We start from the raw sequence: 19,739 nt of genomic DNA on the forward strand, positions 1-19,739 counted from the left end.
AATTATCACACATAGTGTAAATTACCTAGGATAATTACAGGTCTTAGACTGATCACCAGCCAACTGGAACTTTCGGTCATCTGACCGAGGTATTCCGCTGGCTTACCGGCCCACCTTCCTTTAAACAATAAACATTACATCATATGATGCTGTTGATTACTTAAAAAAAAAAACTGTTGGGTATGCATTACCAACAAAACAGGGAGCCAATCAGCAATCAGAGTGCGATAGCTAACAAGGAACAGCCAATGGGATGTCAGCTAAGTTATGACGTATCAATGACGTAGGTGTTTGTTGACATGTTGTATAAGTGCAGCATGGGCACTGGCGGGGCACCTTAAGGAGGGAAGGCAGTAAGTAAGTACAATACAACTTTATTTCTTCTTTGCAGTATACGAAATGTGGTTTACATGTAATAAAACATTGTTAAGCACAAAATAAAGCCACTAGCACAGGTACACTCCTCTCATACAAGGTATGTAATACCCCCACAAGGGTACGAAAAAAAAGCGACTTGTTGCCTTAAGTTGCATAAGTTCATGATACAGTTTATATAGACCTAGCTGACGTCAGTGACATACTGTATAGAAAGCCTGCAGCCCCTGCTCACCTAGCAGAAAGTAGGTACCTGGATGTTAATCCACTGTTAAGATAAAATTTGTTGGGATTTTTAACCTGCCAGTTTCCCTGAATCCCTTCATAAATGTTGCCTTGCTCACATTCCAACAGCACATCAAGTCTTAAAAACCATTTGTCTCCATTCGCTCCTATTTAACACGCTCATGCATGCTTGCTGGAAGTCCAGGCCCCACACACACAAAACCTCCTTTACCCCTCCTCCCTCCAACCTATGCTAGGCCGGCCCCTACTCCGCCTTCCCTCCACTATAGATTTATACACTCTCAAAGTCATTCTATTTTGTTCTACCCTCTCTACATTTATGAACCGCCTCATTAACCCCTCCTCAACCCTCCGGATGATAGTTTTGGTAATCCTGCACCTCCTCCTAATCTCCAAACTATGGATTCTCTGCATTATATTCGCACCACACATTGCCCTCAGACATAACGTCTCCACTGCCTCTAGCCTTCTCCTTGTTGCAACATTCACCGCCCATGCTTCATATAAGAACATTGGTGTAACTATACTCTTATACATTCCCCTCTTTGCTTCCACAGACTCCTCAGTGCACCACTTACCTTTTTCTCCCTTTTTCCCCTCCTAGGTAATTTACACATGTCAAACTATGTACGATAATTGAACTTTTGTGTACCTTTACCCTAATAAACTTGCTTACTTACCCACACCAGTTGACTAGCACCCAGGTGCCTACTAACTGCTAGCTGAACAGGGACAGCAGGTGCAAGGAAACATGCCCAATGTTTCCACCCATACCAGGACCCCAATAGAAATAAGAGAGACATTCCTTGATGACACACTGACTTTCTTGGGCTATCCTGGGTGGCTAGCCCTCTGGGTTAAAAATCTGAACAAAATCTTATCTTGTCCTGTTTAAGTGAAGCATGGGCCCTAGCAAGAATTCTCCTTCAGATATGTATTGGTTTTATAATAATTGAGCTTGAATCTTCGTCAGTCATGATGCAACGGCTACTTCTCTTATGTAGTACAGTGGTACCCCGAGTTTCAGCCATAATTTGTTCCAGAAGGATGTTCGAGTGCCGTTACCGAACTAGTTTCTTCCTATAAGGAATAATGTAAATTAGATTAGTTCATTTCAGACCCCCAAAAATACACTTACAAAAGCACTTATAATAATACACTTACATAATTGTTTGAGTTAGGAGCTGTACGAAACTCAGGGTACCACTGTACTAGATTCATCTTTTCAGAGTGTGAAATGCATAGTCATAAATACAACTGCTTACTTGCTACTGTACTAATGAAAAATTCTGAAGAATTATTGAGGAAATTAAATCAAATACTTAATGCCTAATGGCCTTTTTGAATTTTTTTTTGTTTGGTTATGTATTTGTGTACATAATCACCAGACTTGCTTTCCTGATTTTTCTTAACACTTGTTACTAGGTAGGACACAAACTGATGGTCTATACATATTTTGGATTATGTTCTAATCAAGAAAATCTTTCATTCTGCAACACTATGTTGCTCATTAGGCATGTTTGTGACATATTAAGAGGCATCATTTGATACTATTAGACATTTTTAAAAGTTTTATTAACAGATTTGTAACTCTTGTTGAGTTCAATATGTTGGATGAGGTAGAAAATACAGAGGCAACAATGTTAGCAATAAATGCCATATAAAGCTCAGCAGTTATTTAGTGAGTTAAATTCTACACAATAGTTCACTACACTACTGAATTTTTCATAAACACTTTTGCTTCTACAGATATGAAGGATTCACTTAGGCAGTGGGTCAGCAATATTAAATACAGTGGACCCTTGGTTATTGGCTGTAATCTGTTCCAGAAGGTCGGCCTAAAATCGAAATGGCTGAAAACCGAAATATTTCCCATAAGAATTAATATAAATACGTACAGTTAATCCTTTCCAGACACCCAAAAATATTAACAAAAAATAATTTTTGTAAAGATTAATTATAGTTTTACATACACAAAACAATGAGAACTAAATAAAATAAATACATGAACAATTAGATCACTATTATATACCTTAACCCTTTCAGGGTCCGTGCCATAGATCTACGGCTTTACATTCAGGGTCCAAACCGTAGATCTATGCCATGAGCTCAGCTCACTCTGATAAGCTGTGAGTGGTAAATTTGGGCCTAGATATGAGAGAATACATCAATGTGGTATGTGTGCACCACATAAAACAAATTCTGCAGCACACAGTGTATAATGAGAGAAAAAGAACTGAGACCGTGATTTTTTATTAAAACAGCAACTTTGCAGTGTTTGTCGTATGTTTTTATAGTTGTATTTGCGATTTCTTGGTTTCATTTGATAGAATGGAAGATATATTACAGAAATAGAGATGATTTTGATTGGTTTTAGCACTGGAAATGGCTTGAAACTGAGCTCAAAGTAGCGGAAATGTTAAATTTTTGTCGATGTTCAAGAGTAAAGAAATGACCTCACACATCTAATACACGCCATCTAGTGGGTCTAATATACATTCACAAATGTGGTGATGATATTTATACAATTATTACAATATTGCATAACAGTAAATCTTCTATTTTTTGGTTTGAATAAAAATTCATTATGTGAATAAAAAATCAAAATGGAATTCATTTGTAAAGCCTCAAAACATAACTAATGAACAGAGGAAATGTTAGTTTAGTGCCAGGAATGCCTGCATTATTTATTCTGGACCCTATTTTGAAATTGGAATATTTTGAACTTTGTGTTAAATTGTACACAAATAACGCGCACATAAAAGAGAGAAGCTTACGACGACGTTTCAGTCCGACTTGGACCATTTACAAAGTCACACTAACCAGAAGTGGAGCAGGACGGCTATATATAGGCAGGAAAAGGTGGTGGTAGTAGTGGTAGTAGTACAAGAATGGTATATAATACCGACAAGATGAAATTAAGACACATGCGCAACACCCGGGCATCTCCTGCTCCACTTCTGGTTAGTGTGACTTTGTAAATGGTTCAAGTCGGACCGAAACGTCATCGTAAGCTTCTCTCTTTTATGTGCAGGTTATTTGTGTATCGTTCCAGTCACGGTATTGTTCCTTTTTTGGTTATTTGTGTTAAATTGGCCAAATTACCAATTTCCGATCACTTTATTTTGTAGTTGAAACAGTTGACTTGGTGATTTCTTGTGCTCGGTCGATAGAATAGAAGTAATACTAGTGAAATGGCTAAGAATTTGGTCGACTGGAATAATGTAATTGGCCTAAAATGGGAGTCAAAGTCGGCAAAATCGCCAATTCGTAAATATCGCTGACACATCAAAATTCGCGAGAGCATAATATTGTCAATTTTCCATCAAATTTTGTACTTTTTGTTTTATTACCTTCAGAAAAAGATTCTCTACCATTTCATAAGAAAAAATAAGAATTTTTTTTTTTTTAAATTCTTGGACCCTGGTGCACACTTTGAAATTTGGCCTCTGGACCCTGAAAGGGTTGGGGCTATTGTTTGGAAGGGGAATCCCCCTTCATAATGACTTCAGGTAACAAGTTCCTCTCTGAGGTTACTTCCCTTCTTTGTCTTTTACTGCCACTAGGACCAGCTTGAGAGTCACTGCACACCTCTCGCATAACAAATCTGTCCAGAGAGGTCCGTTTCTGACGTCTCACTAAGATTTCCCTGAAGTGGGACAAGGTTTTATTACTGAACATGTTGCAGATATGGCTTGTTTGAGCTTGGTCAGGGTGATATTTCTCCACAAAAGCTTGCACCCTACTCCACATTGCACAAATCTCCTTCCCTCCCTCTTCCTCCTCCCATGAAGCAAGTTCCTCAGCTGTTGTCTGTTGCTGTTCCAGATGAAGCTCTTGCAGCTCTTCAGTGGTTAGCTCTTCACTGTGGTCCTCCACCAACTCTTCCACATCCATCCGTGCGAGCAGCTGGTGGCAGTGGGTTGACATGCCCCATACAACCAGTAAGCGAAATAACAGCTGATAACTAGAAGCCAAAAAACCTGCCAATAACCGAGTTGGCCGAAAAGTGGAACAGCCGATAACTGAGGGTCCACTGTATTTAAATGTTTCATCTCAAATGTGTTAGTGTTTTAATGTTTTTAATATATTTTTTATAAAAGTTATGGTTTTTGTAGCTAATTCCTACTTTCGTTTCAGATATAAGATGGCAGTTCATAAATCTGGCATGGAATGTTTGGAGCAGCTGACGCGGAAGAAACTCTCAGGAGCCAGGTCCTCTAGTATTCCTCCCATGAAAACTGATAATAAACATAACTCAAAGAGTAAAGGATTTAACACGAGGAAGCGAGCCTCACTCACAAAAACTGATGAACAGAAGGAAGCAAGTTTAAGTAACACATCTCATGAGCAAGTAGCTGCTAAAACAAATGAAAAAATTAAAAGACACTCAAGATCTGAGAGTAAAGAGCTAAGAGTTAAACCATCTTTAGATGCAAATGAGAATAAAACAAATCGAGATTCTTCAAGGCATCGGAGGCTGGACCCCCAAAAGAAACTGCATAATGATACAAAAGGAGTGGTAAGCTGTCATGATAAAGATTGTGAAGCTAGTGATCTAGATTTTTCAACAATTGAACAAAAGATATTTGAAGGATTTCCACTGGGAAATAACTTTGACAGGGGATCCTTAAAGAAAGAGAAAACTAAAAAGAAAATGATAAATAGTTTACCTGCATCATCTCAGAATATGAAAACAAATACCAGATCAAGCAAACATTGCCCTGTGCTTGATAAAAAAAATGTGCCAAGTAAAAGGAGCCATAATTCTCCAGCCAAAATTAATAAAAAAAGAGAAAAGGATGTGAATCTTGTATCAAAAAGCTCAATCCCACGAGACTTGAGTAAGGGCAAAATTTCCAAACCAGTTACTAATTCAAAAAATAGGAGTGTCAAGTCAAATAAGAAGACATCTGTTACAGCTTCAGATTCTGATGTAAGTGACTGGGAGGAAGTCAATGAAATGGAAGGAGTCAATGAAATTGAGGAGCTACTCACTGGATCACACTTGGCTAAAGCAAAACCTGAAGGGGTTCAGATTGAGCTTGATGCACCAGATGTGTTGTGGGGCATACGCAGGAGGAAGAAACGTACCGAAGAGGAGATGGTAAAAATTCAATATTTTATTATAGTATGAATAATTGGTGAAGATTCTTATATTTAATTAACTTGGCTGACAGCTATATATTTAACCCTTTCACTGTTGGGACCCCTGACTCTAAACTCTCTTTCTGTGTTGAAAAATGTTTGAAAAAAAAAAAATATTTTTTCTTATGAAATGATAGAGAATTTTTTCCTTGTGGTAATACACAAAAACAAAAAAAAAAATTGATGGAAAACTTGCGGAATTACGCTCTCGCGAAGTTAGCACTCTCGGCGATATTTACGCATTGCCGATTTTGCCCAATTTGAGCCCTATTTTCAGCCAATTCGATTGTTCCAGTCGACCAAACTCATAGCTATTTCACTAGAACTCCATTTGTTTTATTGATTGAGTACAATAAACTGCCCATTTATTGATTTCAGCTACCCAATAAAGTGATCAGAAATTGGTAATTTGGCCAATTTCATACACAATTCAAGTAAGGCCAATTTCAAAATAGGGGCCAGAATAAACAATGCAGACATTTCTAGCACTAAAGTAAAATTATCTCTGTTCATTAGTCACATCTCCAGGCCCCTCTTATATTATGCTTGCTTTCCATCTTGAATTTTTATTCACACAAAAAAATAGAAGATTTACTGTTATGCAGACTACTGCATTATTGTAAAAATGGTATAAATAATATCAGCACATTTGTGAAAGCATATTAGACCCACCAGTTGACGTGTATTGGATGTGTGGCGTGATTTGTTTACTCTGGAACATCAGCAAAAATCAAACATTTCTGCTACTTTGAGCTCAATTTCAAGGTACTTTTATTCCAAAAACCATTCAGAATCATCACTATTTCTGTAGTATATCTTCTATTCTGTCAAATGAGACCAAGAAAACGAGAATACATTCATAAATACCATACAAAAATACACTGCAAAATAGGTGTTTTAAACCAAAAACATGGTCGGAGTTTTTTTTTCTCATTATATACTGTGCGCTGTAGGATTTTTTTGTACTGTGCACACTGAGCACACAGACCCATGCTCTCACATGTAGGCCTACCAGCTTTCTCCCACCAGATTTGAAGGCGCTAGTATTATGGGACCGACACTAGCTCTCAAGCCGTAATATTACAGGACCAACAATGAAAGGGTTAATTAGCTAGGATCATGTTGAGTGTGAAAAATGATAAATGCAGAGTTTACACAAATATAAGCTGTCTTATAAATGTATGACATCTACAAATAGAATGGGAACACTTTGTGTGTCACTTTAACTTTTTTGGGGGTTACTTAAGACAGTTGTAATCATCCAAATTACTATTATGTAAAATTGTACCTAAATAAGCTTACTTATTCATTTGCTCACTTTCTTCTTTATAGATTGAAGACTATTTACGGAAGCGTGCTAATCGATCCATCAAAGTAGTTCATGAAAATATGCACAAAGTACATCTCCTTTCCCTTTTTGCCTTTGGGAGGCATGTCAACAAGATTTTAAACTCTGAAGAGCTACTTGGTGCTGCTCTCTCCATTATTACCGACAAGAAAGCTTATCCACCTAAGAGATTAGATTTTAAGCACCTGGAAGTACTTGTTGGCTGGTTTTCAAAGAAAATCACAGTAAAACCTGAGGATATGGAAGATGATTATTGGAGTCATCCACTAAAACAGATATTGGCAGTGAGGTTTGAGATGAAAAAAGCATGTTCAAATCAAGAGCTTGTGTTCATGTTTGTTGTACTCTGTCGTGCCCTCGGAATAAACACACGGTTGGTATTGTCTTTACAACCAATGAGTTGGAAACCATCTATGGAAAGCTTAATTAAGCCACCAAAGAAAGGGGAGAAGAAAACTATAGCTCCTGAACCATCTTGTTCTTGGGACACAGAAAATTCTCAGGACAATTTAAAGAAACAGAATAATAATTTGAAAAGAAACAATAGAAAAATGCTGTCATCTGATTCTGAAGTGGAATCTAAAGGAAATAAAGGTTCAGGTGTAAAGAAAATAAATAAGAAAGAAAACATTCAAAAGAGAAAGTCTCTAAGTGATGATGGAGAGGATAGTGACTTTGATTTGAGCTATAGTAAGATAAAAAAAGGTCCAAAGTTACAAAGGCAGAGAAGGTCTGACAAGAGAAACAGCATGGAGGGTAATGAGAACACTGATAAGAGAAAATTCTGTGGAAAAGTTGGAGATGTAGAGGGTAAAAGAAGAAAAGGTGAGCCTTTCGTGGAATGGATAGAAGTGCATGTTGAAGAGGAAGAGAAGTGGGTGTGCATTGATGTAACAAGAGCCAAAATTCATTGTATAGTTGAAATTGAGGTAAGATATTGGACAGTTTTGTTGATCCTTCTCTATAATTTAAGACAGGTTAGATAAGATAAAAAACTGTAAAACTTGTTAAAAACAAATGTTTCAGTATGCCTTTGAATAAGAAGCATTTTTGTAAATATTTTATGAAAGAATACAACGAATGGTTTTCATTTATAAAGCTTTTCATCTTAATTTTATAACATAGTAGATTATTATATATCTCATGGGTTACATTTCTGAAAATATGTGCCTTGCATGAATTAACGTTGTGTGAACTGAAGACATGGGAAAGATGTAATAATGTTCGTGACACCTCGAACAAAGCCAAATAAGTTTTTTAATCACATAATTTGTCACAGCTAACATTTTTTCATACTTTATCTTGTAGCTGTCATTGCTTGTTGATCTAGAAATCAGTTGCGAGGGTTGATATGACCCTGTTAGGCCTAATTGAATGTAGTGAGGTTTATAATATACCTAGGGCTAAAATAGTAAAATACAGCAATTTTATCTCGTCTTAAATTCTGGTTGTTGGTGCTTGTTGACATAGAAGCATTATGGATGGGTCACTTTAAAAACAGGTCAGACAGTTGTGTATGAATGGCTGAGAGCAAGACCTGCATAGCATGGGTCAACTGACCTACTGCAGTGCTTCTTTGTTTTCATTTTGAAAATACTTGTGTATGAGTAGCTGAGAAAGGGACTGCATAGCATGAGCCAATAGGCCTACTGCAGTGTTTTGTTGCTTCTAGATGTGTCAGGGCACTGTTCTGTTAAAAAGTCTGTATATTTATCAGCATCGTGTAGTGTCTCAAAAATAATTTCTGCCAAGCCATGAGGAAAATTTCCCTACATTCTTATTTTACCCAAGCTTTTCAGGGCAATTTATTTATTTATTTATTTATTTACAATTTGAGCACACATACAGAGGTACAAAAAAATACAGATAAGAGCAGCATGCCAAAGCCACTTATACTATGCATAGCATTACGGGCTGGCTTAAAATTAACTTAAGATTAACTAAGCAATGATGAAATCAGTGATAAAACATTAATGTAAACAGATTACTATAAAGCACAAGTGAGTATTACAAAGACAGGTCATATGGTTGCATGCATTGTTGTACATTCAGTAGAATGGAGTATTCTGTTAGGTAGTGTATTTAAAAAATAATAAAGTTAGATTGGGTTTTAGGTTTAACATTTATGTGATATAATTGTGAGAAACATTTAAGATATACAATTTATAAGGTTCAGTTATTCAGTATTTATTTGGTTTTGGGTGAGTAAGTGATCTTTGAGAACAGACTTGAATTTATAAACAGGTAGTGTTTCTTTTATATTTACAGGTAATGAATTCCAGATTTTAGGGCCTTTTATGTGCATTGAGTTTTTGCATAGCGTGAGATGGACACGAGGAACATCAAAGAGTGATCTGTGCCTTGTGTTATGGTCATGTGTTCTGTTGAGGTTGGCAAGGAGATGTTTGAGGGGAGGGTTAATATCAGAGTTAAGTGTTCTATGTATGTAATAGGTGCAGTAATAAGTATGGATGTTTTGTATGGTGAGTAGGTTGAGTGTATTGAATATTGGTGGAGTGTGCTGCCTGTAGTGAGAATTTGTTATCATTCTAACTGCAGCCTTTTGTTGGGTAATTAGTGGTCTGAGATGGTTACTTGTTGTTGAGCCCCATGCACAAATTCCATAGGTGAGATAGGGGTAAATAAGAGAGTGATATAGGGCCAGGAGGGCTGACTGTGGAGCATAGTACCGTATCTTCGATAGTATGCCTACAGTCTTGGAAATTTTCTTAGAAATTTGTTGTATATGTGTATGAAATTTGAGTCTATTATCAAGGTGGATTCCTAAGAATTTTCCCTCTGTTAGCTTTGTGATAGGTGATCCGTTTATCATTATGTTAAGAGGGACATCTGCATTAGGGCTTGGGTGCAATATTTCATTTGTGATTTATGGAAAATGCACTCCTTGGATAAGTATTTGCAATAAGTATTTGTTGCTGTTACTGTTTATTTATTTTATCCTTGTTTTTATTGTGTTGTATATAATTTTTAATGTTATGAACACTGATCTACTACTATCCATGGACATGTGATAAATGAGTTTCTAATGTAATTATGTATTAAATGATTGTTATTGTGTTCAATACAGTATTTAGGTGTGTTGGGGCAAACACACTTTCAAAGCCTGAACTAAATAATGTTTATCATCATGGACTGGGGCAAAACAAAAACTAAACACATTTCTGTGCTTCAGTTTGTACTATTAATTGAGTAGATTATTGACAGTTGTTCTCTCTCATCCTTGATATTGCATACCCTTTTTTTTTTTCTAAACTTTCACCTTTTCATATGATTTATTGTAATGACAAGTACAATGCCACATTGTTTTCCAAGGCTCGTATGCCAGCGGGATCAGCTTATATCACTGCCTATAATGCCAACCTAACAGTGAAAGATGTAACAAGGCGCTATGTTTCTAGTTGGCTCTCCAGCGAAAATAAAGTAAGTCACACGTAAGAATTAAATACTGTATTATGATTATTTGGCTTACTGTTTCAGCTTGCAATCCAAAAATTAGCTGTAATTGCCAATTTATAATTCAGCTTATAATCTAAAAGTTGGCTGTAATTGCCAACTATTTGTAGCTATTTGTAGCTACAGAAACAGTGCTATGTTCTTGAAATCCTGCACTTCATTGAATTGGACCTGAATGCTGGCCATTTCCTGATCATATAACCCCTACTGATTTAGTGTTTCCCCCTGATTAAAATTATAAAAGCTTGTGGTGTATTATCTTCATTAATATGTTGTATAATTTTTTTTTTAAATTTCTGTTAGTCAAGACACTTACTACCTTTTTTTTTTTTTCATAATGTCATTGGTATTTGTCATAATATCATAATGTATTTTTTATACATTATAGTATAAAATTTTTGACACTTACCTATCAAATTTATTTCCATAGAAACATGATCAGTGGTCTAAAGAAATTAGAGATATGAAGCATCTATACCTTATTCCTTGTTTGATGTACAGTGGAACCTCAGTTTTCATGATTAATCTGTTCCAAAAAGTCTGACTAAAACCAAATCGTATGAAAACTGAAGCAATATTTCCCATAAGAAATAATGTAAATCCAATTAATCCATTCCAGACACCCAAAAATATTAACAAAAAATACATTTTATAGAGAATGTAGTTTTACATACAGAAAACAATGAGAAATAAATATAAATGTATAATGAAATGGATAAATGAACATTTAACATCACTTTAACCTTTATTGAAGATTCTTGTTGGCGTATGGAAGACATTGAGGAGGGGAGAGGAAGGAGGAGAGGTTATTGTTTGAAAGGGGAATCCCCCTCCATAGGGACTTCAGGTATCAAGGCCCTATCCGGGGTTACTTCCCTTTGTCTTTTACTGGCACTAGGACCAGCTTGATAGTCACTGTACCCCTGTTGCAAAAAAAATCTGTCTGGAGAGGCTTCTGGCATCCCTAAGATTTGCCTAAAATGGGACAAGGCATTGTCACTGAACATGTTGCAGACATAGCTTGCAACAGCTTTGTTAGGGTGATATTTCTCCACAAAAGTTTGCAACTCATTCCACTTTGCACACACATCCTTAATCACTGAAGAAGGCACATTTCTCGCCTTTTTTAAGAACATAAGAAAGGAGGAACACTGCAGCAGGCCTGTTGGCCCATACTAGGCAGGTCCTTTACAATTCATCCCACTAACAAAACATTTGACCAACCCAATTTTCAATGCTACCCAAGAAATAAGCTCTGATGTGCAAAGGTCTGGCACTTGGAACTTTCTTTGGCCCCATGGTAGCTTATTTAGCAGTTGCACTCAATAAACAAGCACAAAAAACAATGGATTATTACGAAATGTTTTGGATGAATGAGTGGGATGGTGCTCACTCAATGAGAAGCAAAGGCAGACTGAGTCACGAACACATGGGATGCTTTGTGTGGGCATGGGCAGCTGGATGCGTTTGGTAGGGACCATTTTCGACTCTATGAAAACCGAGTGGATGTATGAAAACTGGGACAAAATTTAGACAAAAAAAGTCGTCAGAAACCGAATCCTAGGAAAACCAAGGTTTCACTGTAGGACATTTTACATAGTTTTTAATACTTACTTTGTGTATTTTAAGAACTACATCTGTGAATATTTCCCTAAAATATTGAGGTATCTAGGAGAGGGATTATGATCTTATTTTATTAATTGATAATTACTGCACATGGAAATTTTTTTCCAAAACTTAATTTGTAGCTTAGGAGATCCATTTTTCTTCTGCAGGATTTTATTTCCTTGTTTCTGTTAGACATACAGTTAATATTTTTCCAGATTGAGCTGTAATACTGTCTTGTTTAAGGGTTATGAAAATATAGTATGTATTTAAAAAGTAAAAGTATATACAGTGGAACCTTGGTTTTTGTGATTAATTTGTTCCAGAAAGTCTGATGAAAACCAAATTGTATGAAAACTGAAGTAATATTTTCCATAAGAAATAACATAAATCCAATTAATCCATTCCAGACACCCCAAAAATATTAACAAAAAATACATTTTATAGAGAATAACTATAGTTTTACATACAGAAGACAATGAGAAATAAATATAAATGACTAATGAAATGGATAAATGAAAATTTAAAATCACTTTTACCTTTATTGAAGACTCTTGTTGGGATATGGAAGACGGCGAGGAGGGGAGAGGGAGGAGGAGAGGTTATTGTTTGGAAGGGGAATCCCCCTCCATAATTACTTCAGGTATCAAGGCCCTATCCGGGGTTACTTCCCTTCTTTGTCTTTTACTGGCACTAGGACCAGCTTGAGAGTCACTGGACCCCCGTGGCAGAAAAAATCTGTCCAGAGAGGTCTGTTTCTGGCGTCTCTTTAAGATTTGCCTAAAATGGGACAAAGCATTGTCATTGGACATGTTGCAGACATGGCTTGCAACTGCTTTCGTACTTTGCTACGAGTTCTTGAATTCTGTCGTGTTTCTCGCCTTCTTTATGAAATGGCTGGCACTCAGAACTTTCTTTGGCCCCATGGTGGCTTATTTAGCAGTCTCACTCAATAAACAAACACAAAAAACAATAGATTATTATGAAATGTTTCGGATGAACGCACGGGGTAATGCTCACTCAACGAGAAACAAAGCCAGACTGAGTTGTGAATCAGAGCGGATTAAAATTGTATATGCAGATACTAATTTTATTTGCAAAATGTCAGCAAAATCCATTGATGAACTCAAAATCCTTGGGGAACAAACTGACCAGGTGAGATGAAGAGGCAGCTTTGTTTTACCCACTTTCATGTATTGTACTATCACTATAGCACAACAGGGGCACTGCCAGAATTTCTGTACTTAGGGGCTTAGGGGTGGCTATATGGTCGGATGAGTGGGGGGGGAGCTAAGATACTTGTTTTGAAAGTGCTTTCATTTTTACTGTTTTTATTTGGGGTTGAGGGAATTTCTGGGTGTTTAACCCTTTGACTGTCAAGACCCCAAATCCTGAAGTGTTTCTGTGTTTCACAAAATATTCGAAAAAAAAATTATTTTTTCCTATGAAATGATAGAGAATCTTTTCCCAGTGGTAATGACACCAAAAGTACGAAATTTGATCGAAAACTTACGGAATTACGCTCTTGCGAAGTTAGTGATCTCGGCTATGTATACGCATCGGTGATTTCGCCCACTTTGAACCCTATTTTTGGCCGATTCCATTGTTCCAGTCAACCAAACTCATAGCTATTTCTTTAGAACTCCATTTGTTCTATCAATTAAGTACAAGAAACTGCCCATTTACCGATTTCAACTACCCAATAAAGTGGGCAGAAATTGGCGATTTGGCCAATTTCACACAAATTATAAAAGATGCCAGTTTCAAAATAGGGTCCAGAATAAACAATGCAGACATTCCTGGCACTAAAATAACATTTTCTCACATCTCCAGGCCCCTCTTTTATTACTCTTGCTTTCTATTTTGAATTTTTATTCACACAAAAATTATAAGATTTACTGTTATGCAGACTACTGCATTATTGTAATAATTGTATAAATAATGTCAACCCATTTGTGACTGCGTATTGGAATGGCTAAATGGACACTTATTGGACGGTAATATCATTTGTTTACTCTTGAACATCGGCAAAAATCGAACATTTCCGCTGCTTTGAGTGGAAACCAATCAAAATCATCTCTATTTCTGTAATGTCTTTCTTTCTATTAAATGGGACCAAGAAAATGAGAATACAACCATAAATACTATACAAAAATACACCTCAGTCAGCATTTTAATCCACAAACTTTGTCAGAGTTTTTTTTTTTCTCATTATGCACTGCGTGCTGCAGGATATTTTTTATACTGAGCACACTGACCACACAGACCCATTCTGTAACATGTGGACCTACCAGCTTTCTTCCGCTTGATTTGAAGCACTAGAATTTTGGCCTATTAATATGTCAAACAACATTGGCTCGTAAGGCGTGTTTATATGACACCGACAGTCAATGGGAGCCCTGAAAGCCCCCCTTCCCTTGGCACTGCCACTGTAGTACGGTATTATATAGTATTATAACTTCATATTCTAATGAGCCCCACCAGACACAGACTTAAGTTGGTGAGTAACAGTTAAACAAAGCCAAAAATTCTTTCAAATTAAGACCTGGATTATACATTATTAGATAAAAGAAAAAAATAATCTCTCCTGACATAATTACTGTACTGCAAAAATGCTGATTTTAATTTGATTATATATGAAATGGTTTCCATTTCTCAACTGTATTTTATTTGATTATCGTTTTTTATACATACATATATACAAAATAATAATTTTCTTTATATTAAATTTGAGCAGAAAATAATGAAATTATGGGGCAAGAAAGAACTTAAAATTCATGGATATGAAAATATTCTGGCTATTGTTGGCCACATGGTAAATTCATGAGTCAGGTTGTACATGTTGTATGATTGTTTTATACCTAAGTGTTCAATAATTATCAATTACTTATTAAAAAAATTATATTCCATAACTGTTGTACAAATCAAAATACAAGGTCACCCAGTGCTACTTTGTGCAGTGTAAAATTTTGAGGTGAAGCAGCTCGAGTTGACAGCTTTGAGATATTATATTCCTAGAAGCTTGATATTAATTCTTATTTCAAGATACGATGCTGCAGTAAATGGTGGGAGGAGTCACTGAAACCTTTTAAGGGACAAAGGACTCGACTAGATAAGGAGGAGGACAAAGAAATGGACCAAATTCTTCAGGAGCAGCCACTACCAAGGAGCATCGGAGAGTGAGCATAAAATCATGATTTGCAATTGTAGCTATGGTCTTATGAGATAAAGTGATGCATACAAATATTGGAGACTGAGTGTGAGTCATATGCCTTAGAGTTTAGATACTGAGACAAACTGGTGTAAGCATATTGGTGACTCTAGCATGGATGTACAATCAATTTTTCTAACTTTATTATTGCTGTACATTTTATGGTTATTTGGACATCACAGTTTAATACACCATGTTTCTCAGCATTCTTTTTTGCATTGTATAAAAAATTTGTGAAAGTGTGACTTTTTTATAAAATACGGGAGCCACATTCAGCAAGTGAGGTACATTGTTTTTATATTATAAAAGATAAAGAATCACACACAGGGTGGGAGTTGTCACAGCTGCTCTTTGCTGATGACACTGTGCTCTTGGGAGATTCTGAAGAGAAGCTGCAGAGATTGGTGGATGAATTTGGTAGGGTGTGCAAAAGAAGAAAATTAAAGGTGAATACAGGAAAGAGTAAGGTTATGAGGATAACAAAAAGATTAGGTGATGAAAGATTGAATATCAGATTGGAGGGAGAGAGTATGGAGGAGGTGAACGTATTCAGATATTTGGGAGTGGACGTGTCAGCGGATGGGTCTATGAAAGATGAGGTGAATCATAGAATTGATGAGGGAAAAAGAGTGAGTGGTGCACTTAGGAGTCTGTGGAGACAGAGAACTTTGTCCTTGGAGGCAAAGAGGGGAATGTATGAGAGTATAGTTTTACCAACGCTCTTATATGGGTGTGAAGCATGGGTGATGAATGTTGCAGCGAGGAGAAGGCTGGAGGCAGTGGAGATGTCATGTCTGAGGGCAATGTGTGGTGTGAATATAATGCAGAGAATTCGTAGTTTGGAAGTTAGGAGGAGGTGCGGGATTACCAAAACTGTTGTCCAGAGGGCTGAGGAAGGGTTGTTGAGGTGGTTCGGACATGTAGAGAGAATGGAGCGAAACAGAATAACTTCAAGAGTGTATCAGTCTGTAGTGGAAGGAAGGCGGGGTAGGGGTCGGCCTAGGAAGGGTTGGAGGGAGGGGGTAAAGGAGGTTTTGTGTGCGAGGGGCTTGGACTTCCAGCAGGCATGCGTGAGCGTGTTTGATAGGAGTGAATGGAGACAAATGGTTTTTAATACTTGACGTGCTGTTGGAGTGTGAGCAAAGTAACATTTATGAAGGGATTCAGGGAAACCGGCAGGCCGGACTTGAGTCCTGGAGATGGGAAGTACAGTGCCTGCACTCTGAAGGAGGGGTGTTAATGTTGCAGTTTAAAAACTGTAGTGTAAAGCACCCTTCTGGCAAGACAGTGATGGAGTGAATGATGGTGAAAGTTTTTCTTTTTCGGGCCACCCTGCCTTGGTGGGAATCGGCCAGTGTGATAATAAATAAAAAAAATAAAAAATTACTGTGCCTTTTTCCATTTACTTTTAATTACGTACTGAGGTGCAGCTTTGTACTTTGATGCTCAGTGGTAGAGTTTGGCTTTCACCCAAAATGATTCGAGTTTAATCTTGGGTGGGATGAGATGTTTGAGTAAGTTTCCTAATACCTGCTGCCCATGTAACTAGTAGTAAATATAAATACGTACCTAGAAGTTAGTAGTCTGTTGTGGATTGAATCTTGAGGGATGATGATGATAATGATCATAATAATAATAATAATAATTAGGTAGTAGGTTGGTAGACAGCAACCGCCCAGGGAGGTACTACCGTCCTGCCAAGTGAGTGTAAAACGGAAGCTTGTATAATTGTTTTACATGATGGTAGGATTGCTGGTGTCCATTTCTCTGTCTCATAAACATGCAAGATTTCAGGTATGTCTTGCTACTTCTACTTACACTTAGGTCACACTACACATACATGTACAAGCATATATACACACACCCCTCTGGGTTTTCTAATATTTTCTTACTAGTTCTTGTTCTTGTTGTTTATTTTCTCTTACCTCCATGGGAAAGTGGAACAGAATTCTTCCTCCGTAAGCCATGCGTGTTGTAGGAGGCAACTAAAATGCCGGGAGCAAGGGGCTAGTAACCTCTTCTCCTGTATATATTACTAAATGTAAAAGGAGAAACTTTCGTTTTTCCTTTTGGGCCACCCCGCCTCGGTGGGATACGGCCGGTGTGTTGAAAGAAAGAAAGAAGAATTAGGTAGTAGGTTGGTAGACAGCAACCACCCAGGGAGGTATGTACTACCGTCCTGCCAAGTGAGTGTAAAACGAAAGCCTGTAATTGTTTTACATGATGGTAGGATTGCTGGTGTCCATTTTTTGTCTCATAAACATGCAAGGTTTTAGGTACGTCTTGCTACTTCTACTTACACTTAGGTCACACTACACGTACATGTACAAGCATATATATACATACCCCTCTGGGTTTTCCTCTATTTTCTTTCTAGTTCTTGTTCTTTATTTATTTCCTCTTATCTCTATGGGGAAGTGGAACAGAATTCTTCCTCCGTAAGCCATGCGTGTTGTAAGAGGTGGTGACTAAAATGCTGGGAGCAAGGGGCTAGTAACCCCTTCTCCTGTATAAATTACTAAATTTAAAAAGAGAACCTTTTGTTTTTCTTTTTGGGCCACCTTGCCTCAGTGGGATATGGCCGGTTTGTTGAAAGAAAGAAGAATGAATAATAATGATTAGGTAGTAGGTTGGTAGACAGCAACCGCTCAGGGAGGTACTACCGTCCTGCTAAATGAGTGTAAAATGGAAGCCTGTATTTGTTTTACATGATGGTAGGATTGCTGATGTCTCTTTTGTATCCGGTTATCAGCTGTAATCCGTTCCAGAAGGTTGGCCTAAATCCAAAATGGCCAAAAACCGAATCAATATTTCCCATAAGAAATAATGTAAATACAATTAATCCGTTCCAGATACCCAAAAATATTAACAAAATATATATTTTTTAAAGATTAGCTATATTTTTACATATAGTTTTATGTACATACACAAAACAATGAGAAAGAAATTCAGTAATTTTAATAATAATAAGAATTTTAATAATATGTATTAATAGTTTTATTAAGAAATGAACATTACATACCTTTATTGAAGACTCTCGTTGGCATATGGAAGAAGGCGTAGTGGCATACACAGCATGCCACTACGCTTCTTGAATCTGTCGAACCAGCCTCTACTGGTTTTAAATTCACTAACATCAGCACTCGTTCCTGGTATTTTCTTTACAAGATCCACATGCAACTGCTTTGCCTTGCCTTCTCACAAATTAAACCCTCCGAAACACTATCTCCAGCTAATTGTTTTTGGTTGATCCACAACAACAACTCCACATTCTCAATTGTTTGTGACCTCTGTTTTACATTACATATTTGCCCCTTTTGCAACATCAGCTTCCTTGATTTCTGCTTTCTTCAACAGCATGGAACCGATTGTTGATGTTGATTTGCCACACATCCTGGCAAGGTCCAACACACGTACGCCACTTTCATATTTTGCTATAACTTCTTTCTTGAATTCTGTCGTGTTTCTCACCTTCTTTACCAAAGGGCTGGCACTCTGAACTTTTTTTGGCCCCATGGTGGCTTATTTCACAGTTGCAATCAACAGAAAAACACCAGAAACAATGGATGAAGCCACAAAGTATTCCTAATCCAGTGAGAGAGATGTGCAGACTGAGTGTGATACACGCCAGGAAGAGTGTCGCCGGTCAATGGTGACACGTCTCATAACAATGATTCCCGAGAGCATGGCTGATTTTTTTTTTTTTTTTTAATTATCACACTGGCTGATTCCCACCAAGGCAGGGTGGCCCGAAAAAGAAAACTTTCACCATCATTCACTCCATCACTGTCTTGCCAGAAGGGTGCTTTACACTACAGTTTAAACTGCAACATTAACACCCCTCTTTCAGAGTGCAGGCACTGTACTTCCCATCTCCAGGACTCAAGTCCGGCCTGCCGGTTTCCCTGAACCCCTTCATAAATGTTACTTTGCTCACACTCCAACAGCACGTCAAGTATTAAAAATCATTTGTCTCCATTCACTCCTATCAAACACGCTCACGCATGCCCGCTGGAAGTCCAAGCCCCTCGCACACAAGACCTCCTTTACCCCCTCCCTCCAACCTTTCCTAGGCCGACCCCTACCCCGCCTTCCTTCCACTACAGACTGATACACTCTTGAAGTCACTCTGTTTCGCTCCATTCTCTCTACATGTCTGAACCACCTCAACAACCCTTCCTCAGCCCTCTGGACAACAGTTTTGGTAATCCCGCACCTCCTCCTAACTTCCAAACTACGAATTCTCTGCATTATATTCACACCACACATTGCCCTCAGACATGACATTGCCACTGCCTCCAGCCTTCTCCTCGCTGCAACATTCATCACCCA

At 37.5% G+C, this 19,739-nt stretch overlaps 1 protein-coding gene across 2 annotated transcripts in view; it reads left to right on the forward strand.

The window, feature by feature from the left end:
• Positions 1–216: 216 nt before the first annotated feature.
• Positions 217–19,739, forward strand: part of Xpc (DNA repair protein complementing XP-C cells homolog) — a 42,829-nt gene continuing 23,306 nt past the window's right edge. Inside the window, exons 1-6 of one of the 2 annotated variants that reach the window (XM_053778346.2) lie at positions 314–357; positions 4,450–4,565; positions 4,762–5,728; positions 7,102–8,046; positions 10,451–10,558; positions 15,242–15,375. In XM_053778346.2, coding sequence (XP_053634321.2) covers positions 4,769–5,728; positions 7,102–8,046; positions 10,451–10,558; positions 15,242–15,375 — 2,147 coding nt within the window. In that variant the 5' untranslated portion in view covers positions 314–357; positions 4,450–4,565; positions 4,762–4,768. Of the gene's footprint in view, positions 358–4,449; positions 4,566–4,761; positions 5,729–7,101; positions 8,047–10,450; positions 10,559–15,241; positions 15,376–19,739 lie in introns of both variants that reach the window. The other variant, XM_053778337.2, reaches the window with a different exon arrangement.

This window comes from Cherax quadricarinatus, chromosome 1 (assembly GCF_038502225.1).
Source record: "Cherax quadricarinatus isolate ZL_2023a chromosome 1, ASM3850222v1, whole genome shotgun sequence".
Lineage (NCBI taxonomy): Eukaryota > Metazoa > Arthropoda > Malacostraca > Decapoda > Parastacidae > Cherax > Cherax quadricarinatus.